This window comes from Microtus oregoni, unplaced genomic scaffold, assembly GCF_018167655.1.
Source record: "Microtus oregoni isolate MIOR12 unplaced genomic scaffold, Mior012 000015F_ref0000493, whole genome shotgun sequence".
Classification (NCBI taxonomy): domain Eukaryota; kingdom Metazoa; phylum Chordata; class Mammalia; order Rodentia; family Cricetidae; genus Microtus; species Microtus oregoni.
Genome location: NW_024543074.1, coordinates 44534260 through 44562036, shown reverse-complemented (window position 1 = coordinate 44562036; position 27777 = coordinate 44534260). Strand labels below are relative to the sequence as shown.

At 42.2% G+C, this 27777-nt stretch overlaps 1 protein-coding gene across 2 annotated transcripts in view; it reads right to left on the bottom strand.

The window, feature by feature from the left end:
- Positions 1–23647, bottom strand: part of Rad50 (RAD50 double strand break repair protein) — a 58180-nt gene extending 34533 nt beyond the window's left edge. The window contains exons 1-13 of one of the 2 annotated variants that reach the window (XM_041665660.1): positions 23248–23647; positions 22348–22431; positions 18659–18810; positions 16181–16366; positions 15498–15702; positions 12514–12642; positions 12124–12289; positions 11186–11379; positions 10296–10502; positions 8754–8936; positions 7161–7318; positions 4511–4686; positions 3219–3456 (exon numbers count right to left, since the gene is read on the bottom strand). In XM_041665660.1, the coding sequence (XP_041521594.1) occupies positions 3219–3456; positions 4511–4686; positions 7161–7318; positions 8754–8936; positions 10296–10502; positions 11186–11379; positions 12124–12289; positions 12514–12642; positions 15498–15702; positions 16181–16366; positions 18659–18810; positions 22348–22431; positions 23248–23376 (2207 nt within the window). In that variant the 5' untranslated portion in view covers positions 23377–23647. The remainder of the gene's footprint in view (positions 1–3218; positions 3457–4510; positions 4687–7160; positions 7319–8753; positions 8937–10295; positions 10503–11185; positions 11380–12123; positions 12290–12513; positions 12643–15497; positions 15703–16180; positions 16367–18658; positions 18811–22347; positions 22432–23247) is intronic. The other variant, XM_041665661.1, reaches the window with a different exon arrangement.
- Between the last annotated feature and the right edge of the window lie 4130 nt (positions 23648–27777).

The window sequence follows — 27777 nt, the reverse complement described above, 5'->3', positions numbered from 1 at the left end:
TCGAACTCACAGAGATCCGCCTGCCTCTGCCTCCCGAGTGCTGGGATTAAAGGCGTGTGCCACCACCACGTGGCTTTACTTTTTCCTTTGTATTTAAAAAAAAAAAAACTCTTATAAGAAATACACTTAAAATAGGTGAATATCCTGTTTTTCAAACATCTGCCTACTGATGCTAGTAGCCATTGCTAACTTTGCAGTATTATTATGGGGATGTTGCCAAGCAGAGATCTTTTACAAACTGACTGTACTCATCAAAAGTTCCTCAAGGCCATGAAAGAGACTGCACACAGACTGTAGGCGCCTATGGGGAAAGAACTAAATGCCGTGTAGGATCCTAAGAACAGGGATGAGAAGACTGACGAAATAGCACTGTTGCTGAGTTCAGTTCCCAGCACCCACATCAGGCTGCTCACAAATATCTGTAACTCCAGCTCCCAGGGTATTCAATACCTATGGCCTCTATGGGTGTATGCATACGCCCTCTCAACATGTATACCGAAATAAAAACAACAAAAATATAAATCCTTAAAAATGAGAGATGCCGGGTGGTGGTGGCGTACGCCTTTACCCCCGGCACTCAGGAGGCAGAGGCAGACAGATCTCTGTGAGTTCGAGGCCAACCTGGTTTACAAGAGCTAGTTCCAGGACAGGCTCCAAAGCTACAAAGAAACCCTGTCTCAAAAAGCCAAAGAGGGAGAGAGAGAGAGAAAGAGAGAGAGAGACTTCACAAAACATCAGCTTCCCATCTCTTGGTATAATTGTACTTGACTACCAAGCCGTACTGCTGGCCAAAGCCCAGGATACACGCAGAGGCCATGTGAAAGCATGCTGTATGACATCCCTCTGCTGGGCTCCCGGCCAGCAGTCAGGATCAGCCATCCTGAATGTCCAGCACCAGCAAACCATAAGATGACTGCTATTTCCTGCAAAACTCAGATGACAGCCATCCTACAGAACCATGAGGAAGGACAGTAGGTCCTCCCTGTTATTTAGTGACACAGCAGTGACTAGAATAAATGGACCATCCTTCATTCAGCAAAGTAACCAGTCACAGGACATGGTAATGATTAAGAAATGCTATTCTGAGAAGGGAAGTTGTGCCAGGAGCCCCGAAATATAGCAGCATGTTAACTTGCACCATTTGAAATATTTCAGTATGATAGAACAACTTCATGTTTTCTATGTGCACTTTCTATCAGCTTTAATTTTATCTTTTATTTGATCTTTTTTTCTAGATATTACCTTATTCTTCCTTTTCAATCGCAAGTTACTGCTGTATGTTCTTATCACCTTCTCTGTGGCTCAAACAGTCTGTTTTTTCTCTCTTGATGCATACAGTAGTTATCTATTGTTGCATAATAAAGTACCCCCAAACCAAGCAGTTTTTAAAAAAAGAGTACCAGTTATTGCTCACAGATAAGAGGATCAGGAGGTCTGCTTCTGACACAGTCTCTCAGGGAGGTGGAGCCAAGCTATTTGGCCAGGGCTATAGTCATCTCAAGATCAACTGCTACAAATTCTGCTTCCACACTCACTGTTCAGTAAGAAGGCCTCCAGTCCCCACCATGCAGACTTCTCCACAGAGCTACGTGAACATGGCAGACTAGAATGGTTGACAGCCACGGTACCTTAGGTAACATAATCTTGCAAGGAGAGGCTATCACTTCTGTCTTTCTTATTGATTGTGACAAGTCCCTTGTAATCCAATTTGACACTGACCTTACTATGCAGAAGAGGATGACCCTGAATTTTGCTGACTTCATCTGTGAAGTGTTGTGACTACAGGTATGAACCACCAGGTAAAGCTACTTCTGGCCTTTCTCAGTTCACACAGACCAATCCTGCCACATATGAAAGGGAACTATACATGAGCACCGAGACTATGGGGCCCACTTTAGAAGCTGGCTGCCATAAAGCAATCTCCTTAGACTTTCCTCATTTTCCTGAAACTCTTCTGTAGTTTTTCTGGACAACAGATTCTGGCTTCTCAGCTTCCAGAGATTTTTCTCAACCTGATCTATCCAACACATTAATAAACACAATCAAGACTTTAGGGTGGCTCCTTATCATCTAGCAGGAGTTACAGGAGGTGTGGATATAATACAGCCCCATCTTTCCATCTTATGGGAACCAGGCATAAAAATCATGCCTCAGTCCTGAGATAACATTTTGGATGTAGTCTAGGGTAAGTTCCTCTCTTGTTTGTACATGGTTCAAATTCCCCTATTATTGCCCTGATAACTAAGTCACACAAACTTCTCAAGGCTTTACACCCCCTTTCCTGCCATGTTTTCAAAAAGCTTATCTCATTCTTACACCCCAGGCTCCTTTCTTCTGAACTAGCACTTCTGTCGGCACCATTTTCAAGTGCTTCTATTAAGCCCAGCTCTGTCTAATTCTGAGAGCCTGCCTCCTTGATTAGCCCACCAGCTCCAGTGTACGTGTCTTACTGGTTCTGAACCCTATGTTCTAGGAGACACCAGGATAGGAATCATGTATGTCCTCATGAGATTTTACTTAACAGACTACTGCCTAAATTTCTAGTATATATGAAAGACACAGTAACAGAAATAATCTGTGCTTCTTCAAAAGTGGGAACAACATAAAATACACTCTAAAGTTGTCTTTTGGGGCTGATGAGATTGCTTGGTGGGTAAAAGTGCCATCAAGTTTGACCCCCAGGACTCACATAGTGGAAGTCTGAACAGACTTCCCAATGTTGTCCTCTGACTACCACACAAATGGCAAGGCACACCCATACCCATACCAAATAACTAAAATATAATTTTTAAAAAATTGGGTTTTTTTTGGGGGGGAGGCGTGAGGTGGAGAGATGGCTTAGCAGTTCGTGAACAGCTGACAGTTAAGAGCACTGGCTGCTATTCCAGAAGACCAGGATTTAGTTCCCATCCCTCACATGGCAGCTCACAACTGTATGTAACTCCAGTCTGAGGGGATCTAATACCCTCTTCTGGCTTCTGTGGGCACCAGGCACACATGTGGTGCACATGTATATATGCAGGCATAATACCCACACGTACTTAAAAAAACACCTTTTTAAGTCATCTTTTGGAAGAACTTTTCATATTTTGTTTGTGAGGTTTGGAAAATGCCATCAGTAACCAGTTGAAAAGCTGTCACAACTTATGACTTGAGCCAAGTCTCAGGACACGCCCCGAGAAAAGGCTGCACCAACCCCATGACGACTTTAGGGTTACCTCATGGGCACAAGCCTAAGCATTTCATCACGGCGCCGCTCTTTCTTTTTTAGTTCTGATTCTGTTGACTTGAGCTTATCTGGAGCAAGCCTCAGCTTGGACTGCAAGTCACTGATGACTTCTTGTAACTCAGCCTCTGTCTGAAACACTCTCTGACAGACTGGGCAACAGGACTGGTTTTCATCTGTCAGCTGAGTAATGAACTGGGAGTAAACGGCTGTGGCTCCAGCCAGCATGGCTATTTAAAAAATAAAAAAATCTCCAGTCAGACATACATATATTTTCTTATATAATCATTTTTCTTATAATTTTTTGGTATCATAAAAAAGCATAACAACATTTTACCGAAATCTTTCTATGTGTCAGGCATTCCCTACACACATAATTTCATTTACTCCTTTTTATTTTTTAAATTAATTCATTTCTATTAATCTGTGTATCACTAGGCTGTAACCTACTGGTAAAGTTCCTGCATTTCTCTCCTTCAGCAGCTACATGGCATCTGACTTTTTTTTTAAATACTTTTTATAGTTTATTCAACTTTATTTTATGTGCATTGGTGTGAAGGTGTCAGATCCCCTGCAACTGGATCTTCAGACAGTTGTGAGCTGCCATGTGGGAGCTGGGAATTGAACCCAGGTCCTCTGGAAGAGCAGCCAGTACTCTCAACCACTGAGCCATCTCTCCAGCCCCCATTTACTCCTTTTTAACATCCTACATGATTTATAGCTTTGTTTTCGTTTTATAGATGATAAATCTGATTCAGTAAGCCCAAAAGCCACAACTCACATAGTGAGCTGCACAGTCAGGAATGAGCTCAAGTCAGGATCCATAACAAAGTTATAAAATCTCATGTCCTTGCTAGGAGGTGGTGGTAGTGGTACACACCTTTAGTCCCAACACTCAGGAGGCAGAGGCAGGAAGATCTGAGTTTGAGATCAGCCTGGTCTATGAAGTGATTTCCAGAACAGCCAGGGATACACAGGGAAACTCTGTCTCAAAAAACCTAAACAAACAAATAAAATAAAATCTATCCTAGGGCCTTAGGGGTGGCTCAGCAGTTAAGAGCACTTGGTGCGTTGACAGAGGATCGGTTAGCTTTTAGCACCTAGCCTGGATAGCTCACAGTCACTTGCAACTCTACCTCCAGGGGAGATCGGACACCTCTGTCCTTTGTGGACACCCAACTCACATGCGCATACACACAAATAAAAATAATTTGACCCTCAGCAGTTACCTGTGGAATGTCCAAAAGGCAAAGATCCTTGAAAATAGAAACTGGGACAACTTACCTCGCTGTTTTGAGGACTTTTCAATGTCTTCTTTAAGCCGGTCTAAATCACTTTCAAAATCCTGGCTACCACAAACATCAAACAACTTATATTCATAACTGGACAACTGTTCTTCTTTTTTCTTCAGCTCATTATTTGTATGGTTTTTATTCTGCTCAGCTGAAGCTAGTTCTTTGCTAAAATAAAAACAAATGTAGGATATTTGAAAAAATTTTAATTTTTTTTAGATTTAGTTCACGTGTATTAATGTTTTGTCTCCATGTATGCATGTGCAACATGTACATGCCTTCTACCCAAAGAAGTCAGAAAGGGGTGTCAAATGCCTTGGAACTAGAGTTAGAGATGGTTGTGAGCCACCATGTATATGCTGGGTACTAAACCCAGGTCCAATACAAGAGCAACCAACCAGTGCTCTTAACCATTGAGCCCTCTCTCCAGCTTCCTAGAAATATGAAAAATTTGATAAAGGAGATACAAAATAAATTTTGCCAAAAATCTAAATTTAAAAGAGTTAGGTATGACCAAATACCTATATATTTTTAAAGATTTATTTATGTATTATATATACAGTGCTCTGTCTGCATGTATGCTGGCAGACCAGAAGAGGGCACCAGATCTCACTGTAGATGGTTGTGAGAACAGGCAGTGCTCTTAACCACTGAGCCATCTCTCCAGCCCTTATAAATCTTTATTTATTATGTACAGTGCTCTGTACTGTGTCTGCATGCCAGAAGAGGGCACCAGATCTCATTATAGATGGCTGTGAGTCACCATGTGTTTGCTGGGAATTGAATTCAGGACCTCTGAGCCATTTCTTCAGTCCTCTTTCCTATATCTTTTATAGTTTTATGCTGGAGATAGAACTCAGGACCTCAAGCATGCTCTACCACTGAGCTACACTCCAGTCACACTTTCTTTAGAAGCCAGAGGAACAAGCTGAATGCTCTAATTGAATCTTCTAGTTGTATGTTCCCTTTAGGACACCGACCCATTTGCCAATCCTGAGCATGGACCCATACCAGATAAATGTATAGAAGCAGAATTGTGCTGTATTTCTGGGGCTCACGGTCTTAGATTCTAGATTATAGGCCTGAGCAAGTGGAAGCCACCTGCTGGCTCTAAGGAGACACAGAAAAGATTAGCAGAGCACTTCCCCTCCACTAGGTCTCCTTCAGAGCACTCCTGACTCGTCTCTAAATGCCTGCCTTGCCTTTCTTGTTGCTGTCATCTCCTTGCCCCTGCTCACTCATTCCCCCTCATTCATCAAAATTTTGTTTACTAAGCTGAGCGGTGATGGTGCACAACTTTAAGCCCAGCACTTGGGAGGCAGAGGCAGGTGGATCTCTGTGAGTTTGAGGCCAGCCTGGTCTACAAGAGCCAGCTCCAGGCCAGCTCCAAAACTACAGAGAAACCCTGTCTCGAAAACAAACAACAACAAAAAATTGTTTACTAATACAACTCATTAGTATCTCAACTCTTAATCATCATCCTAGTCAATCTCAACGCTCATGTGTTGGAGATCTTAGCTTTCTAAGTCATGACGCACAAGAGTCTCGAAATTCTGTGTGTTGTATTCACCATTTTCTTTAAAACCAAGTGGGAAAAAACACAACAGAACAGATGGAACTTAGTACTGTCCACTGTGAGTCACTGCAAGCTCTGCACAAAAAGGACTACAGAAGATGCTTCCATCACACAAATAACCTAAAGCCCAAGTGCAGTCTTCAAACTATCCAGTCTCCAGGAAGCACCAAATACTGCTAACCTCTCCTTAAGGAAACATCTTCCCAGGGCACCCCAGACACCACTCCTGCTGGCTCATCTGGGTTCCTCAAATAGCCACTGCTTCCACTGCTAGCTTCCTTTCCTTAGCTGGCCAATGGCGATTATTCCTAGTATTTAGCTGTACCCCCCTTTTGTCATTGTGGGGGCATGCATGTGAGGTCAGAGGGCAATCTGCAGGAATCAGTTTTCTCCTATCATGTGGGTCCCTGGGATGGAACTGAGGTCTTGAGATTTGGCAGTAAGGGTACCCTATGAGACATCTTACTTGGCCCTTTTTTGTACAATTCTTTCAAAGTGACATGACTTATATCAATTACTTTGATTATCCTTTCTAACAAACTGCAACAACTTGCAATTTCCTGAACTTAAATATTCTATTCACTAAAAGACTCTTTCAAAGATACAAATTTGAGCCAGACACTGTGATATATACCTTATAATTCCAATACTCCAAAGCTGAGGCCAGAGGACCTCAAGTTGGAGATCAGCCTGGGCTACATTGTAAGACCCTGTTCAAACAAACAAAAAAAATGAAACACCATAAACTTAATAAAGCCAAAATTAAATCTACTATCTCCCTAGAAATTTTATGAGAAATACTGTTACCTAGCAACCACTTACTGGAACATCTGTGGAAGTCTCAGCAATGTGCTGTTCAGAGACAGAATGCAACTTTCAGGTGTCGATTCTTCTCTACAGTTTTAAGAGACAAGAGGCCCCATCTACTCCAATTATAACTTTATTTAAATTGCCAGAAGAAAGTCAACTGAATATATCATTCCATGATAATGAATATTGAAAACAATTAAAAATAAAAGCACGAAATAATGAGATTTATATCAATGGCAATGTTTTAGCAACTCACTTCAGGTTGGCAAGTCTGTCCCTGGTCTGATTGATTTCTTTGGATTTAGAATGAAGCCAGTCTTCAAGCTGTTTCTTGTTAGGAAAATACCCCAACAGTGAAGTCAGTTCACTGCTGTGCCTAGACTTTATTTTTCTGATTTGTTCATCTTTGTCAGTCTATAATGAAAATATAAAATAAGCAAATCAACTTTAAAAAGTCAAGCCTGTATCTCCACATTTTATTAAGAACATAAATAATTCTGGGGATTGGCATAATGACTCAGCAGGTCAAATCATTTGCACAAAAGCCTGAGGAACTGAGTTCATTCCTGATACCCACATAAAGGAAGGAGAGAGCCAACTTCAAACACTGTTTATCTTTTTTGAGACAAGAGAATCCCTCAGTAGTGCTGACTGGCCTGGAACACATTATGTAGACCAGGCTGACCAGCAACTCACAGAGATCTGTCTACTTCTGCTGCTGGAGTTAAAGGTGTGCAACATAACAGGGGGTTACAAAGCAAGTGTGTGTTCAGAAACACATACTAAATAATAAATAGAATTTTTAAAATGAATTAAATTGAATAAATAAATTCTGGGATGAGTAAGGTTCCTGATTTAAAAATGAAAAGTATAAAAATTCAAGCAGAAAATACAAAACTTCTAAAAGACTTGGAGTGATGACTGTCTTTAAAAAAAAAAAAAATTGTAGGGGGCTGGAGAGATGGCTCAGAGGTTAAGAGCACTGGTTGTTTTTCCAGAGGTCCTCTGTTCAGTTCCCAGCAACCATATGGTAACTCACAACCATCTGTAATGAGAGCTGGTGCCCTCTTCTGGCATGCAGGCATACATGCAGACAGAATACTGTAAACAAAATAAATAAATCTTTAAAAAAATAAAAAATAAAAATTAAAAAAATTGTATGCACACATGTGGAGAGCAGACAACTCTGGAGTCAGCTCTTTCCTTCTATTGTGTGAGTTTCAGGATTAAATTCAGGTGGGAAGACTTGGTAGCAAGTGTCTTTACCTTCAAAGCACCTCCCAGGTCCCAGGATGGTCTTTTTAAGCCAGAACAACAATTCTAATGTCATAAAAATTTTAAACATCTGCATGTTAAAAGTTACCAACAATGAACACATTTTTGTGTTTGTATTTCTGGGCTTTCTGTTATTAAGACATATATAGGCAATGGCATATGCTTATATTCCCAGTTAGGAAGCTGAGGCAGGAGAAACACTTGAGTCCACAGTCAGAGGCCAGCAAGGACAACAGGACAGGCTACAGCTCATTCCAAAAACAGTGACAACAACTAAAAAGGAAAACAAAAGTTTAAAGTTTAAAAGTCTATTTTAGCCAGGAAGTGGTGGCGCATGCCTTTAATCCCAGCACTCAGGAGGCAAGGCCAGCCTGGTCTACAGAGCGAGTTTCAGGACAGGCTTTAAAAGCTACAGAGAAACCCTGTCTTGAAAAAACAAAAAACAAAAACAAAGGTCTATTTTATAGGCCCATTCTTATAACCTGTAAATACAAAGCCAATACCAAATCAATCCTTCACAGAAGATGAGCTATTTTAACACCCATCAGCATGGCGAACACAGAGGAAATCATACTTTGTTTTTGGTCAGCATCTCCATCTGCGTAAGTGTTGTTGTATGGTGATTTAACTGCTCCATCTCCTGGTCCAGTTTCCGCAAGCTTCTGTCCAGGTCAGCTTTCTCATTTTGGAGGCTTATTACCTCTGCTTTTAGGGCTTCTACATTGCAATTTTTCTCAGTCTTGCTTAGTTCACGTTCCTAATCAATAATTGAAGGACATGCACATTTACATATTTTGCCCCTGAATTAAGATAATGACAGAGTGTAATGGAAATCACTTCTCAGGGTCACCTGCTTTGAAGAAGCTCTTTCCACTTTTGGAGGATGTGTTCTTTCTTTTAATAAACCTTCAGTTTTGCCACTAAAACCAAAAATCATTCCTAAGAGCATCAAAATACTATTTTTTGCTAATTACAAAAGAGGGAAAAAAACCTTAAATACGCTTTGGGAAAACACTTATTCAGGTTACTGTACAAACTGGAATGCCAGAAAATTAGTAAATAAACCTAGAAGGGTCTAACAGAAAGGAGAAATGAAAATTAGAAAAAAATATATATACAGGAGGGGCTAGAGAGATGGCTGGGTGGTTAAGAGCATATCCTCCTTTTCCAGAGGACCCGAGTTCAATTCCCAAAACCCAGGTCAGGCAGCTCGCAGCTACAGATCCAAAGCCTTTGGCCTCTTTCAGCACCTGGAATCCCTTGCACATACCCACACAAATATATGCATAACAAAAAAAATAAATCTTTTAAAAAAAGATTTAGAATAAAAAAAATTAAAAAAAGAATTAGGATAAATATATCCATGAAGATGGGTTAGTAACTTAGTCACCATTTAGGTGTTCATTAAGTCCCCATGGTGCTCACTACATTGCTTGGCATATAGAAACCACAGATATTGTGATGTGGCCCCTTACTGGCACTTCCCCATCCTGACAACACTGTGATACACTTCAAACTGATAAAAATGTACACTGCAGTGGCAGTTACACAGAAACAGCAGTTCACTCAAGTCACGGAGGTGGGACCCAGAGCTCTGACATGCATTAGGATGTTTACTCTGAAGAGAAAGGAAGATGTGACAGAGAGGACAGAAGCAAGGAAGAAAACTCAAAACTCGTGAAGAAAATGGCCAGGTAAATTTGTTTACCATAGAAAAAGCAGTAGCAAGTTGATCACATAAAATCTCAGTGTGGAAACTAATTGAAAAAAAATACCCAATTTTTAACTCAGGTCAAATACCGAGGACTTGTAATAATTACCTCACTTGGTTGTGTTTGGAACATACATCTCTCAAACACACTCAAAGGAGACTTCGATTTCGAGAATCTAAAGCTTTAAAGTCTGAACACAAGTATTTTTTAAAATTTTCTTGCTGATCCTCATTTTTAACCCACCGGTTTCGAGAATCAAAGAGCTGATGACCAAGATATTTAAATATCTCATTTATGTGGATTATTAACTGAAGGGGCACAATCCCAGGGCAAGCAATAGAAGACTCTTCAGAATGGAAGATTCCAGGTTTCTTAGACCTGAGACTATCACTTGGACAGCTTACTGCTTTTGTGAGCTCCTGGTCCAGCTCCAGAATCCTGTCCGATGAGCCCTCCAGCCGCTGAAGCTCATTCTTCACGTTCCTCAGCTCGCTCTGTTTCTTGGTGAGGAGTTCTGTTTTCAGCTCAATCACTCTTCCCAATCCACTCTTCTTGTCCCTTATCTCATCAATCTGCTTCTGCTTCAAAGTTTCTTTCTCTGTAAGGTCATTCTAAATGCCAAGAACACACATTAGTAAGTCTTTCATTAAGCAACTAAGGAAACTTCCCTTTAAAGTAACATAAAAAACACAAGAAATAATTTCTAAACTGTTGAAAGCACTGCCCTGAAGTGACCATCAGTAACTGTGAGCCAAGGTTTTTGTAGTTATCCTCAAAAATAAATTTTACTTAAAAAACCATAGCTCTACACTTTGATCCTATTTATAGCCTTATGAATTAATTGTTTCTAAAACTTTTCTTTTCTACTTAATAGCCAAACATTCACCTAAAAATATGACAAAGTCAGGTTCACTTAAAAAGTTTATCGAGCCGGGCGATGGTGGCGCACGCCTTTAATCCCAGCACTCGGGAGGCAGAGGCAGGCAGATCTCTGTGAGTTCGAGACCAGCCTGGTCTACAGAGCTAGTTCCAGGACAGGCTCCAAAGCCACAGAGAAACCCTGTCTCGAAAAACCAAAAAAAAAAAAAAAAAGTTTATCGAATTACACAGGTGTGGTGGCACACACCTTTAATTCCAGCACAGGCAGGCGGATTTCTGAGTTTGAGGTCAGCCTGATCTACAGAGCGAGTGCCAAGACAGCCAGGACTACACAGAGAAACCCTGTTTCAAAAAACAAACAAATAACAAAAAGTTTATCAAATCACCTAGGGAACCTGGATTTCAAGATATTTACCAAGAGCTGGCTGGCAGTTTTTGCTTCTCTTTCCTGTTTCTCTCTCACAAGTTCATGAAAATTTGTAATCTGTCTTTCACTAAAGGGTCCATGCTCAAAACCATCCAATTCGAGATGTGTTGCTAAAGACTGGATTAATGAATCTCTGGCTCGAATATGCTCTTGATGGCGATCTGCCTGTTGTTGTAGACGACCTTTATTAAAAAAAACAATAACAACAAAAAAAGCTCCTTTTAGTTGTTTTTTTTTTAACTTTTTTACCAGTAAATTCATATGTACTTGTGTAAAAAAAAAAATCTCTGCCCACTTTGCTCTAATGAAAGTGTAAAACTGTTGTATAAAGTCTAAACTGTAGCCTGACACCGTTGAACCTATTAGGTCTATCTTAATCCTCAGTGTTATTTGTACTTTTCTGTGTGCATGCACTGTTTCATGTAACTTTTTAAAAAAGATTTAAAATTTCTGTTTATGTCTATGTGTGTCTGTGCCACATGTGTGTGAGTGCTCATGGAGACAAGAGGGCCCTAGATCCTTGGAATTGGAATTACAGGCGCCTGTAAGCCACACAATGTGGGTGCTGAGAACCAAACTCAAGTTCTCTGGAAGAGCAGTAAGTGCTCTTAACCACTGAACCGTCTAAACCCAAATTCTATATAATTTTATCCCATGTCAGTTTACATATCCAAACAGCAGTGCAGATACTAAACAGTTTCAACACCTTAAGAACCTTCTTGTTCTGTAGCCATAAGCACACCAGCTTCTCCTGTCCCTTCTCTCCACTATCCCTAGCAACCACGTGTTTTGGGTGCTGTGTCCTAAGTCCTCAACTTTAACATTTCAGAATACTATAGAAATGAAGCCCACCAAACAGCCTTTTGAGACTGAATGCTGTGGAGACTCCTGCAGGAAATGGATGTGCTAGAAGGTCTGTGCCTCACCCTGCTCCACCAGCAGCTCCTCTCTTTCCTGGCTGAGGAGCCGGGCTTCTTTATTCAGCTTCTCCAGTTCGCGCTGACAGTCTACCAAGCGCCTTTCTTTCTCCCTCACTGTTCTCTGATGGTTGTGATACAAGTCATTCAGTTGCTCGTCTGTCCCTTGAAAAACCTGTGTCAAACCAAAACAGACAGCATACTGTGTTACTATGACAACCACCCTGACACATCAAATATAAATAAAATTTTAGTCAATATCCAGTTTAGTAGAGGTATCACGAACATCAAGATTCAGGTTTACTTTTTCCCCAAAATGTGGAGATGAAAGGGTTTATCAATGCAATTCATTATGATAGTCCTTGATTTTCAAACAGAACAAAACTTACGACCACAAACCTTTTCCATTTTCTGTTCTAATTCACTGTTATCTTTCTCCATTTGTTTCTTTCGGCTATCCAAGGCTTTAATTTCATTGTCAAGTCTCATGATTTTAGAAAGGTTGTGTTCAATTTCTTTCAGACGATTCTGAAAATAAAGAGAAATTCTACATGAATGACTTCATTGTGGTTTCCATCACTGAGAAATGGATGTAAGTTATGCAAGGAACATTTACTAAGACACCACCATTTAGGGCTAACACTATGTGAAGAGCTCAGAACACCATAAAGCCCATACCCTGCTTTCATCAACTCCCACGTGAGTCATTTGTTCCCAAAGTATGACAACCACAGTCTGTAAAATGCCACATTTTAACTATTTTTGTTACCCTGATAAGAACAGATACTACACTTTCTCCAAATCAAAAGACCAAGAAGTGATTTGTTATTATGTATACATGTATGTGTGTTTGTGTACATCCCAAGGATGTCAGACAGGTGTTAGACCCCCCGGAGCTAGAGTTACAGGCAATTGTGAGCTATTTGATATGAATGTCGGGAAATGAACTTGGATCTTCTACAAGAACAGTGAGCCGTTGTAACTGCTGAGCCTTCAATCTAGCCTCTGAAATGATGTATTTTAAGAACAGAATTCTCAAATGTCTAGAGATGATAATGACGAAGTGCTGAGGCTTGGTCCTAGGGCTTCATACATAACAAGCAAGCATTTTAACACTGAGCTATAGCTCCAGCCCTTCTTGTTGTTAGGCAGGGAAAACTAAACAATGCTGGGAGAAAGAAGGGTAGAGTCAGAGAGAAGCCATGTAGCCCTGCCGGAGCCAGATAGAATTGGTAAACCACCGCCACGTGGCAATACAGAGATTAATAGAGATGGGTTAAATTATTATGTAAGAGTTAGCCAATAAGAAGCTAGAGCTAATAGGCCAAGTAATGTTTTAAATAATAGTTTCTGTGTGATTATTTTGGTTCTGGGCAGCCAGGACAAAGGAGCCCTCCTTGCCACATTGTTCTAGTTTACACAGGATCTCATGTAGCCCATACTGGTTTTAAACTCACTATGTAGCCAAGACGACTTTAAATTCGCAATCTTTCTGCCTCTACTCATCAAGTGCACCAGGCATAAATGTGCTGCACAGATATACATACAGGCAAAATACTCACACACATAAAATATAAGGAGCAAAATAAATCATGCCAGTAATATATCTTATGTTCTATATACTAATGGATAGTCTGTAATCACCATACAAGCAGGAACTTCCTTTACTGCCTCCTATATCCCCAAAATGTTTAATGTTAGCTAAGAGGAAGGTCTGAACAAGTAATCTTACAAATAATAATGGCCATATCACTGATTAAAGCCTACTGTGTTCCAGACACTACTAGAAGAACACATGCTAAGCAGCACAGTCAGAAGACTTGAGCAACTTGGACAAAGCTGCGGACCAGGCTGGAAGCAGGCGTGGTGGTGGACACCTGTCTGTCGTGGCCGACAATATGACAAGACCAGGAAGTAAGACTGGAATGCAAGTCCTCCTTGAGTTTGCAGACTGAAGCATGGATATCTGACACATAGGAGGCGCTGGGTAAATATTCCCAAAGGCATGTATTTCCTGAAGTCCTTTCTTATAAACCACAGCCTTCAGCTGCTGCCCTCATCCAGGCTCTGGAAAGGAGGTAGGGAAAAGGATCCCTTGATCCTAGCCCAGGAGTTTACCTAAGGTCAGCCTGGGCAAAAGGCTAAGATCCTATCTCAGAGATAAATACTAAAACCCAGAAGAGGGTAGGAAGAAGGAACAACGAAAGCCACGTATGCATGAAAATGCGGTAAGAAAACCTGCTAATCTGTAAGCTGCTTAAACAACAACAAACAGGGCCTAGAAAGGTACACTAATTTGAATATATGTCATGGATGAAGTCCAGATTTTGTACAAATGTCAAGAACACCTTTAAAATTACAAAAATTCTCTACAAAGACCTGTCGATTTGAAAATCTCCAAAGAGAGAAAACAATTGTAAAGTCAGCTAGCTGTAGCAGTGCTTAACAGCTAGGACCAGTGCCAACCACTCAATGACGTTCTACTTGCTCTCAAATCCAACCTCATCAGGAAATTTAAAGACCAACTGTCTAAAGCTGGGCATGATAGCAGAGGCAGGTGGAGGCCAGCAGAGGCCACCCTGGTCTACAGAGTGATTTCTAGGACAGCCAGGGCTACACAGAAAAAGCCTGTATGGAAAAACCTAAACAAATAAATAAGAATGACTAACTGTCTAACACAGACCTAAGACTTTGGACAGAACTGAGTTTCTGGTAATTTTAAAGACATATACATGCTACGGAAGGCCATATAAAGATACAGGGCTTAATGGGGAAAGAGACATGGCTTTGAAGGCAGATTGATTCCCACCACTCACACAGCAACTCATAATGTCTGTGACTCTGGCCTCCACCGGCACTGCATGCACACAGTGCACAGACATACATGCAGGGAAAACACTGATATACTTAAAATAAAAATAAATAAAAGGTACTTTAGCCTGAAAGATGGTGGCACACAACTTTAATCTCAGCACTTGAGAAGCAGAGGGAAATGGATCCCTGAGTTCAAGGCCAGCATGGTCTACAGAGTGAGTTCCAAGAGAGTCAGGGCTATACAGAGAAACCTTGTCTCGAAAAACCAAAATAAAGAAATAAATAAAAGTACTTAAGGGTAAATGATATTGTAGTGGGGGAGAGGGATTTCTTAGCATGCTAGATAACAGCAATTGCCACCACGGAAAATACAATCATAACTAACTGTTGCGTAAACTGCTGAGAAAATAAATCTTAAGATCTCCTACCAACACAAAGAAGAGATATGACATAACACAATGTTAGTTAGCTGGCTTTACCCATCCCTACAGCAAATACTCATATGAGATCATATTATATGTCACAAATACACAAAATTTTAATCTGCCCATACGAAAAACATCAGTTACCTTCAGTGGCTCAAGTTCATTCTCATAGGACTTGACAATTTCCTGTGAAGACCTTAACTGGGCTTCCTTACTAGTGATCTGATCGCGAATCTCACAAGCTTTCTCCTTATTTTGCTTCAGATATTTCAATTCTGTTTGACACTCTTTTACCTTCTGACCTTGTGTCTGACGTACCTGTCGAAGTGTTTCTAAGGCTTTAATGTACCTTTGAAGATATGAATAAAAGTAAAATTTTTGGTTGAGTAAATTACAAGAGTATTAGGCAAACATTAATATTACATTTAGAGTTAATAACCTGGAAAACGGTTATGACATCATGGCTAAGTGAAAAAAATTACATTTATTCTATCAGATAAACATGCACAGCAAGAAAATGAAAGGAAGTACGGCCAATGGTTACCACGTGGTGGAGTATTGCATGCTGACCCTTTTTGCTTTTTAATTTTTTCTTTTATAAAAGAGCATCAAAGTGGCCACAGTGGCACCTAAAGCTCCAGACGCGGGGTGAGTACAAAAATTTGAGGGCAGCCTGGGCAATAGAACCAACAGGAGCGCCTACCCAGACTGGGGAATCTAACTCCGCTGAAACACAGGCACTTGGCATGAGGACCTGAATCAAGCACAGCTCACAAAACACAACATGACTAAATAATTCCACAGCCACAAAGTCCACAGTTACAAACCTTGTTGCAGAAAAAATCTCATCAAACTTTTGCTTCAGGGCCTTTCCTTCACTTAAGGGCCAGTTGGAGTCTTCTTGATGACAGAAAATGACATTATTTAGGACAGCCTTGGAAACCCCAAGGCAGCTTATCATTTCTCGGTCGATTTCTGCACATTTTGAGCTCAGACTGACATTTTCACCATGCCTACAAAGTTGAGAATCAGGGCTATCAGTGAAACAACCTTTGGAGGTACCTCCTCTTCTGTTTAATCCCCGTCCCCACCGAGACAAGGTTTCTCTGTAGCTTTGGAGCTTGTCTTGGAACAGGCTCTCGTAGACCAGGCTGGCCTCAAACTCAGAGATCCACCTGCCTCTGCCTCCTGAGTGCTGGGATTAAAGGCATGCGCCACCACTGCCTGGCCTGTTTAATCTTATAAACCCTTTTCTTGAGGTCTCATCTACCTGAGACTGGCCTCAAAATCAGTGTGTAGCTAAGAACAATCTAACTACCCCCAAACCCCAAGTGCTAGGATTACAAGGGTCTGCCACACACCCAGTCTATATGGTTCTGGGCATTGAGCTGAAGACTGTATACTAATTGAGCCACATCTTCAACACATGCTATTCTTTACACTTTATCTGTCCATTAAAACAGGGTCCTCCTGCTAAGAAAATTCACGGAGCAAGGGTGGATTAGTTGGTGAACTGCTTGCCATCCAAGTATCAGGCTGGAGTCCAATCCCGAGCACATTGTAACAGAAAGTTCAGGTGGTGGGATGCACCTGTAGTCTCAGTGCTGAGGAGGCAAAGATAGGACTCCTGGCTGGGCCTCACAGGCTAGTTGAATTAGCAAGCTCCAGATCAATAAATGACTGACTCAAAAAAAAAAAGAGGTGAGTGGCTCTGGAAGAACCATACCCAAGGCTGAACTCTGGCTTCTTCAAACACAAGCACACCTGCAGACAGACCACAGAAATAGACACATAGACACACACACAAACACACACAAACACACACACACACACACACAAACACAGGGGGAAAAAAAGCTAACTCTTCATGGTCAAAAGTTCACAGATGAGCTTATATAAATCAGGTACTGTAAGAAAGAAGGTAAGAATTTTTAAAAGACACAGTAGGACTTTTTTGGGTTTATGTGTTTGTTTTTGCGTGTAATGTCTGTGTGGACATAAGTCAAAGCCAGGTGTCTTTCTCAATCAATTTCCACTTTTCTTCTGAGACAAAGAATCTTGCCACTAAACCTGGAGTACACTGATTCATACTTAAAAATCCAGGTATGTGACTGGCTGTGGTGGCTCACATCTGTAATCCTACCATTAGGGAGGCTAAGGCAGGCAGAGTACTATGAGTCTGAGGCCAGCCTGGGCTGTCACAAACTGTGCTAGATGTAGTAGGACAAGCCTATAATCTCTTGTTGGGAGGTGGAAGCAGGAAGCCCAGGAGTTCAAGTCATCCTTGGCTACATAGGAAGTTTCAAACCAACCTAGATTACATGAGACCCTTATCTCATAAAACAAAACAAATCCCAGATATATAAAGCAAGCTTCTGCCATTCTTTTCTGATAAAACCTACCTTCCAAATCCATACCCATTAAGAGGGAGTATCAACTCTAACACACTGATAACGGTCAAAAGGGATAAGTTATTGGTCTTCCCTACTTGTCGACTTTTCGCCTCACCTATCCCTGTACATGAAAATAGCATTTTTTCAACCTGTGCTTGGACAGTTATACACTCTCAATTACAACAACCATTCATACATGACAATAATAAAGCAATGGAATATTACCGATAAATCTTTAACAAGATCATTCTATTTCTGGGCTGGAGAGACAGCTCAGTGGTTTAGAGCATTCACTGCTCTTGCACAGGACTTGGGTTTGATTCCTAGCACCAACATGGTGGCTCACAACCATCTAAAACTCCAGCTCCAAGAGATCTGATGCTTTCTTCTAACCTACTGTACATGCATACATGGAGGCAAAATATTCATATACACTATATATATAAATGTAAAAAGAAATCGAAAAAAATTATTCTATTTCAAGATAAATAGTACCAAAAAAACCTAAATGTTAATAGTGGCTGAGACTGTACATGTAGAGGCATGGAATAGATGGGAGCTCTACTCTGTATTCAATTACACTGTAACTACAAAATTACTCTAAACAATAAAGCCTGAGGTCAGGTGTGGAGATGTGTGCCTATAACCCCAGCACTCACAAGGCGGAGGCAGAAGCATCCTTTTGAGTTTGAGGCCACTCTGGGTGACACAGCGAGTTCCAGGTCAGGCTGAGCTTCAGTATAAGCCCTTATCTCAAAAAGAAAAAAAAAAAAAAGACTATACCAAAAAGGAAAACAAAATCCTGCTGAAAGAAAATTAATACACTCTCCTAAAATAAAACAGTAGTGAGAGAAGGGCTTCTGGGCCAGGAGACGGATGTGAGCAGCTCTCCAAAACAAGCTGAGTACCTACTTCCTTCTAGTAATGACTCCTTCCAGGGTTTTAAATTCTGTTTTTTTGCTTTTCTGGCTACAAAGCATAGACCTCTGCACAGCCACCACCTCTCCGTTGAGATCTCGAAACTGCAGGCGAATCTGGGCTCGCACATCTGTTTCTTGAGCAACCTTTGATGGTAACAGAAAAACACAGTCATAAGAAGTACCAGCATGTCCCTATTAAGAAAGAAAAGAGCATTAACATCTTGCTTATCCAAAAATGAGAGGGAAGCCACTAGAAGGCCTCACTCAAAATGAGCCACTTTTACACTTTTTCAAAATATGAGAAGTATACTATTTAACTTATTTTTTTAATTAGCTGCCTCTTTTGTTCAGTATTCATTTCCCCCCTACTCACTGGTCTATACACTAGCATATCCCACTTTATAGACACTAATAACACTAGCCAATAAAAAAACCCTTATCAAGAAAAACTCTTGCCAGGTAGTGGTGGAGCATGCCTTTAATCCCAGCACTCAGAAGGCAAAGGCAGGTGAATCTCTGTGATTCAAGGCCAACCTGGTCTACAAAGCAAATTCTAGGATAGCCAGGGATAAACAGAGAAACCCTATCTTAAAAAAACAAAGCAAAAAAAAGAAAAGAACAAGAAAAATTCTCTAGCTACTGCCCACTGAAGCTGACTTTGTCAAGAGGAGCAAATGGCTCCATATATCCAAACACCCTTTCACTACCAGTTAACATAGTGAAGTTGAGGGTCTGCTCCTTCACTAACTGTCAACTTCCTCTTCCCAGTCTATAAACACTCTAGAGATCTAGCTTCAGGCCCTTCTCTTTTATTCATTTCCTACCTGATGTCCTCAGGCCTGAGATATTAACTGTACTCAACTATGTATCTATCAATAATTCCTAATTTTCCTCGTAACCGCTCCGTGGTTTTTGGGTTTTTTTTTTTTTGTTTGTTTGTTTGTTTTTGGAAACTGGATATTTACTTTGGAAATCTACCAAATATCTCAAACTTATATATGTAAACCAGACCCACCCAAATTCCCCTTTTGAGTACTTCTATGACATTAAAAGGTAAAACGATCTCTTTTATGTTTTTGAAACAGGGTCTCACTGTGTAGCTTTGGCTGTCCTGGAACTCTCTTAGTAGAATAGGCTGGCCTCGAACTCACAGGGATCTGCCTACCTCTGCCTCCCGAGAGCTAGATCAAAGGTAAGCTCAGCTACCACCTGGCTGGAAAAATTAACTAACAACTTGTTCAGGAAAAAAGCCTTAGGCTATGCTTCTGCTTCTCTCAATATTATTATCAACAACATTAGCTAATATGTTGGTTCTATTCTCAGGTCACACCCCAAATCTGTCTCTCACCACTTCTACTACCTTAACTAGGCCACCAATATGATCACAGGCCTCTCAGTCTGTCTCCTTCTTTTGCCATTTATAGTCTTCTGTCAGCAACAGACTGATCCTTTAACACATAGCTCAGACTGTATGATTTCTCTACTCAAAAGCTCTAAATGTCTGTTAAGAGCTGGGCTGAGGCTAAAGGTCAGCAGAGAAGCACGCACCTTAAGAAGCTGAGGCCCCACTGAACCTAGTGTCTTCTAATTCTGACTTGGCTTTCTATGTCTGCCTTCATCACTTTGCTCCTCCGAGTCTTTGAGCACTCAGCGTGTTTCCATTTCAGGGACTCTACACTCAGTATTAACACTGAATGGAACCATCTTCCCCAGACTTTAAGCAACTCTCTTCCCCTTGAACAACTATTTACAGGGGTTGCTTGTAAAAGAAAAAAAAATTGTGTCTTGTTTGACTGTTTTTGAGACTGGGTCTCTCTATGTAGTCCTGGATGGTCTGGAACTTCAAGAATGCAGGCAAGAAAACAACTTAGGGGATCACTGACAGCTCAAATCACAGCTGGTGGTACAGAATGGATAGGAAAAATCCTGGATACATTCTAAGGAGCAGCAAAGACTGGCTTGTGAACTGGAAATGGGGTAAGACAAAGAAACCGATTCATTCAGGCCAGTCCACAGTTTTTTTTGTTTGGCTGGTTTTTCAAGACAGGGTTTCTTTGTGTGTAACAGCTCTGGTTGTCCTGGAACCTGTTTGTAGAACAAGCTGGCCTCGAACTCACAGAGATCTGCCTGCCTCTGCCTCCTGAGTGCTGAACTTAAGGTGTGTGCCACCACTACCTGGCCTCAACACACAAATTTTGGTATAGAAAAAAAAAATGTGTGGACGATGCTATCATTTACTTAAACTGGAGTTTCAGAGGTAGAACCAGGACTGAAAACAGGGGAGCAATGTGAGTACAGGTAAGTATAGGGAATTGGTCATAATTTATACTAAACACAATCAACAGTATTGACACAAATGTAGGGTAGCTCGGTAGATTTTTGTTAAAAACTGAAGGAATTTTCATCTGATCCCTCCATCAATAAAGTAAAAGTCAAAAGCATTAACCATGCAGAGGAGATTATAAATTTAGGAAAGAGAAGGTCTGAGCAGCCAGACAGTTTAGAGGGCTCAGTCAAAGTGTACTTCCTAGCAGTATGACTATTTCCAAGATGAAATTCATAAATGCTTTCATAATTCCAGCATTATCTTTAGTCACATCAAAGTTTAAAGTCACATTAGGAGTGTTTTGACTGACGAAAACCAGTTTGGGGAAGTATTTTGGCTTCCAAGTTTTGTCTCGGGAAGCCAGGGCAGGAGCTCAAACTAGGAATTGTAGTAGCAGACTGCTTGTTTGTTTGCCGGCCGCCCAGACTCCCAAAATAACCACACAGAAAGTATATTAATTAAATCACTGCTTGGCCAATCACTATAGCATATTCCTTGCAAGCTCTTCCATGTTAAATTAACCCATTTCTATTATTTTATATTAGGCCCGTGGCCTACCTGCAAGGTTCCAGCTGGCAGCTCGCATCTTTCCCCTCTGGTGGCTCCATGGAATCTCCTGACTCTGCCTTCTTTCTCCAAGCATTCAGTTTAGTCCTGTCCCGTGTCTCTCCCCACTTCCCAGCTATCCCATTACAGCCAAGGCAGATTCTTTATTCATTAACCAATAAAAGCAAAATATATACAGAAGCACTTCCCACAGCAAGGAATCTGGAGGCAGGAACTGCAGCAGAGACCATGGAGGAGTGCTGTTTATTGGCTTTCTTACATAGCTCAGGTTCACCTGCCCAAGGATGGTATTACTCACAATGGGCTGGAAGGGCTGAGCCCTCCCATACCAATCAGCAATCAAAAACAAATGCCCCACAGACAGGCTCACAGCCCAATCTGATGTGCAAATGTGCATGTTTGTGTGTGGGCACGTGTGTAGAGGTCAGAGGACAACTCTGCGGCATCCATTCCCTCCTTCCACCTTCACAAGTCTGACTTGCATAGCTGAACCCCGTGTCAGTCCTATAGTGTTTTAGTAACCTCACACGGTACAGCAATGCTCAGTGGGGAAAACCTGAATACATCATTACACAGGACTATGATCTCTGCTCTGCAAAACATTAATTACACATAGGGAGAAAAATTACTAAAAACACCAACAATGGTTATCACGGGGTGCTTAGACAGTAGATGACCTTCCTCTCTTCATACTTTCCATTGTTAAGTCCTCTCCAAAAAGCAACTAGTACTTTTATAATCATAAAAATTTCATTTTTTAAAATATGAAACTTTATAAACACCATTACCTTGGGATCATGAACAAATGTATTTCCTTTGGTTCCAGGAGGGAAATCTCCAGTACAAATATACTTTAGACATTCAATGATGGTCTAAAGAAATAGAAAATTGTGTTATTTAGTCATAAAGAGAAGTTTATGACAAATATTAATTCACATCCAGGTGTGGTGATGGCACGCCTACAATTCCAGCACTTACTTCGAAGGCAGGAAAGATCACGAGTTCAAGGTCAGCCTGAGCTACTTGGGGATGCTGTCTCCAAAATAAACAAATAAAATAATAACAAAATACACATTTATGCAGCCAGTGGTTATAAACGCCTTACTAGGTCTTTCTTCCAGGAGACCAATGCTTGGCTGCAGCCGTACGATGTTAAGAACATAATAGACATTCACCCCACATTTCCATATAAAGGTCCACCCCCAGGCCTTCAACACCCAACGTGGCATTTCTGGCTAGCCTGCAACTCACAAAAATGGGCATGCCCCTGCCAATCTAGGATTAAAGGTATGTGTCACAATGCACAGCCCAATTTTTAGTAGCATGGTAACAAAAGTTTTCCAGTTTGAGGCTCACTCCTTCAGTTCATCTTGACATTAAACCATTTATTTTTCATTCGTTATTCTTTACCAGTAGACATGTTTTGAAAGTCTAGGTTACGTATTTCTCACATTTTATACCTTTGCGGGGGCGGGGGTGGGGGGTTGGGAAAAACTAACGCGGAGTGACAGCTAAGCTTCGGGAACATGGGGGCGGGGCAGGAGAGCACGGACGGGGGTGGCCTTCCACGGTAATAAGGGCCATGCCCAAAAGTGGCTGGGCCAAGTCGGCTCCGGGGTCGCTGAGGTCCACGCGCCATGCAAAACGGCACCCCAAGCACCTTCTGGGGCCCTCGCCTCAGGACTTACCGTCTTCCCCGCCCCATTGGGTCCAACCAAAATTGTGAGGGGGCTGAAGAAAGTGATAATTTGCTTATCTTTATCCTCTATCCCAAAACTCCGCACGCCCAGAATGCTCATCTTTTCGATCCTGGACATGTTTGCACCACGTTTCGTATCAGAGTGCCAGGAGCAAGATTAAGCTCAGGCGGAAGCTGGGCAAGCCGGGAAGCGGACGCCACGGGAGGCCCGTAAAGTTCGGAACACTCGCTGAGAGCTGCGAGAGGGAGCACTTCCTGTCTCGCCGGCTTCCTTCCCGGAGGGCTCGAGCCGGTTCAGGGGTGCAGACCCACGGCTGAAGAAAGCCAAGCGACCCAGCAACCGCAAGCTCGCAGATTCCCGCTCCGCTTGACCTGGGGTCACGTGGGACGCGCGCGCCCTTAGCCACGCCTCTCGCACGCACGCCCGGGGCATGCCGGGAAGTGGGAAACCTACGGTTCGCTAGAAGGGTTCGCCGGGGCGGTTCCTTAAAAGGCTGTGCGGTCCTTTTTGATTTCTCGGCTTAACTGTTTGGTTTGCTTTGGTGTTTTGAGACAGGCGCTCTCTGTGAGCCATGTTGAGACCTCGAACTCGGGACTCTCCTGCCTCACCCTTTCGAGTGTTACAGTTACCTAGCCTGGTTTGGAAAGAGTAATTTTTTAAGTGGAAAAGGCCAAGACTTGACTCTCCCGGCACTTGGATCCCTAGACTGCAAGAATGGGGTGGGCTGGGTGCATTTGGAGAAGTGTTTTGACGTCTGCGTTACCGACAATACTATTTAATTATATTTTCACTGTCACTTTCTGTAAACAGAGACTGCTTGTTCATTTTTTTTTAGATTTTATTTATTTATTATGTATACAATAGTCTGCCTCCATGTATGCCTGCAGGCCAGACGAGGGCGCCAGATCTCATTACAGATGGTTGTGAGCCACCATCTGTTGCTGGGACTTGAACTCAGGTCCTCTGGAAGAACAGTCAGTGCTCTTAACCACTGAGCCATCTCTCCAGCCCCTGCTCGTACATTTTTCCCTGCTGCCCAGACACAAATAATGGCAAGTAGTTTCTCGTGATCACATGATCCCATGTAATACCATCACAACCGATGGTATCTTCGCAGAGGACCTGGGTTCAGTTCGCAGCACCCACATGATGCCTCCCAACCATCTGTAACTCCAGTTCATGGGGTTCTGATTACCCTCTTCTGACCTCCCCGGGTACCAGGCATAGACAGGCTGCACATACATGTAGGCAAAACACACATAAAATACATATATGTGGATTTTTTAAGCTTTGTCACTGAGTTATCAATAATATATGTACACCTCTACCCTCAGCAGTGTTTGAGAATGCAAAAGGATGTTTAAGACAAAACACAAGTTTGGGGACTGCTACTGTAGACCCCAAACTGGGTGCTGTTATGAAAGGTAGGAATTGATTGTTTTCAAAATAAAAGAAAGGGCTTGTGTGATGTGGGAGTGTCATATATCAATCTGTTGATTTCATTGGTTAAGCAATAAAAAAAACTGCTTGGCCCTCATAGGTTAAAACATAGGTGGGAGGAGCAAACAGAACAGAATGCTGGGAGGAAGAGGAAGTGAGCTATGACTCGACAGCTCTCCTCTCTGGAGCAGACGTCTCAGAGAGATGCCACGCTCCCCTCTCCCGGGAGGACTCGAGAGCTCTGCTCTCTGAGACACACGAGATGAAGCTCCGACCCAGGATAGACGTAGGCTAGAATCTTCCCGGTAAGACCAGTGCTTACTAAGACCGGTGCTCACAGATTGGGATATCAGAATTAGCCAGTAAGGGCTAGAGCTAATGGGCCAAGCAGTGTTTAAATGAATACAATTTGTGTGTTGTTATTTCGGGGTATAAGCTAGTGAGGCGGCCAGGGTGCTGGGGACGCAGCCCCGCCGCTCTTACTACTACACTTGTGGAGGCTCAGGCCTGTAATTCCAGCACTTAAGTGACCGAGGCAGGAGGATCATCTCTAACCATCAGCCTGAACTAAGAGTGAAACACTGTCTCATAATAAATGAATAAATAAAAGCCTTGCTTGGGAGGTGGTGCGCACACCTTTAATCCCAGCACTTGAGGGGCAGAGGCAGGTGGATCTTTGTGAGTTCAAGGCCAGCCTGGTCTACAGAGTGAGTGCCATGACAGGCTCCAAAGCTACACAGAGAGACCCTGTCTCAAGAAACAAACAAACAACAACAACAACAACAAAAGTGCCCAGCTCCAGTTCATATAGCCACAGTACAATTCCTGCACCTAAGGCTCAGGGAAACACCTCAGAAAAGGGGACAAAAAGATTGTAAGAGCCAGAGGACCAAGACACCTGTGAGATATGTCTCCTAGAAACCACAGGGAAGCTTCACACATGATACCTTAGCAATATGGCTGCCTAAACAAGACCCGAACAAGTCCAATATTAACAGACAATCTAACATGGAAGAGGGAAACTGGATAAAGACCTAGAAGGCAAATAAGAACTCTGAGAGCAGAAGAAATAGTCTTCTCTGGAGAGGAGCCCCTAGTTGGCTATCCAATATATCTAATACCAAGTGGTTAGCCCTGAAATCATGTTCGTCCAAATAACAATAAATGGACTCGGTGTGTGTGTGAGTGTGTGTATATATGTAAGAATTTTCCTAATGCAAGCTTTCTGCCGACTTAAAATCTCAATCAAGCCAGGTTTAATGGGATTCCTGCACTCTTGGGTAGCCCCTAGGGGACCGGGAAGCTTGAAACACAGCAACGGGGGAGGGGGTGGTAAATAGACTAGGGGAGGTCAAGATTTTGGCTGCTGTCTTGACCCTCCTCTGGGGAGGGGTCAAGGCTTGGTGCTCACAGGGATGGGGCCTCCAAAGATGGAGGCCAGAGACTAGGACTTCAAGAACAACAACACAGAGGCCAGGAATTTGATAGAACAGGGAAGCAGTACATGGAGAGAAGTTAGAGGGAGGAAAGGCAAGGGAGAAATAATGTAATTGTTATGATAAAAATAAAACGGCACCATTCCCCCAAGTGGCAGCAGCGGGCAGCGAGCCACAAGGAGCAGCAAGTCCCAGGCAGGGAGCCATGTGGAGGGTGAAAGGCAGAGACAGATAGGCACACCATGCAGAGTGAGGTTGAATATTTATTTAGTGGGTTATGGAAGGGAAGGGAAAATGGGAGAGGAAGGGAGGGAGAAGGGGGACGAAGAGAAAGGCAGAGAGAGAGAGAGAGAGAGAGAGAGAGAGAGATACAGAGGGGGAGGGGGAAGGGGAGAAGTGGGGGGAAGGGAGAGAGGCAGAAGCTGCCTCAGAGAGAGAGAGAGAGAGAGAGAGAGAGAGAGAGAGAGAGAGACTCAGGCTGGAAGCTGAAGGACAATCTGCTTGTCTCAGCAGACCTGGGGGGGGGGAGTGGGCAGGGCTTCTCTCTTAAAGGGACAGGACAGACCATTACAGTAATTATACTTTAATTCTCCTGTTGTGATTTCATGACACGGTCTCATCATGTAATTCTGGCTGCCTGGAATTCAGTATGTAGACCAGGCTAGCTTCAAACTCAGGGGTGGTCTGCCTCTGCCTCCCAAGTGCAAGGCTCAAAGGTATATGCCACCCACACCAGGCTTTATGCTTAAATTCAGAAGGAGAAGGAGGAGAAAGAGAGGTGAAGAGAAAGAAAAGAAGAAAAGAGGAGGAGCAGCAGCAACAACAGCCACATCAGCCAGGCCTTGTGAGCCTGTAATCCCTGTTCTAGAGAAGTTGAGGCAGGAAAATCACTCCAAGTTCCGACCCATCCATAGCTAAAACAATGTGTGACCTTGTCTCAAAAAAACAAAAAGTGAGGAACTTTGAGGGACTTGGGGAATTATAAATGTAGACTAGAAATTAGATGACAAGAATGCTTATTAAGTAATATTTATGTGATTATAATGTAATTTATAAAAATGAATTTTGAGGTTCATATGTGTTAGTGACAGTGCCATGCTATTTAAAATATCTTATTAATCTTATATGTATGTGAGAGTATGTGAATGTGTGTAGGACTGAAGAGTGTGTTGGGTGCCTGATGTGGGTGCTAGGAACTGAATTCTGGTCCATTCTAGTACCCGGAAGAGCAGCGGGTGAACCTCATGTAAGCATGCATAAACACACACACACACACACACACACACACACACACACACACTTTGAAAAACCACCTCAGAAAAAAAATAGGTAACTGAAAAAAAATGGACATGTCATTGTAGTTACATTCCATTACAAAAAAGAATTCCATCTTGTGGTAATAGAAACTATAAATCTAAGAAGAAAGACTGAGGGATTAGGACAAGCAAGAAAACAAAACAACAACAAAACATTAAGACTCAAAGGACCGGTCAGTCAAGTCCCCAATTCTCAGCAGAGTGCTTCTGGGAAATATTTTGTCTTACTTGGACCAAAATGAGTGTGATAAAAGCCCAAGCTCCCAGGAGATGCTGTCTTCTGTCCACGGAACCTCCGCATCCTTGGGCTCTCTGGCCAGTTGTCT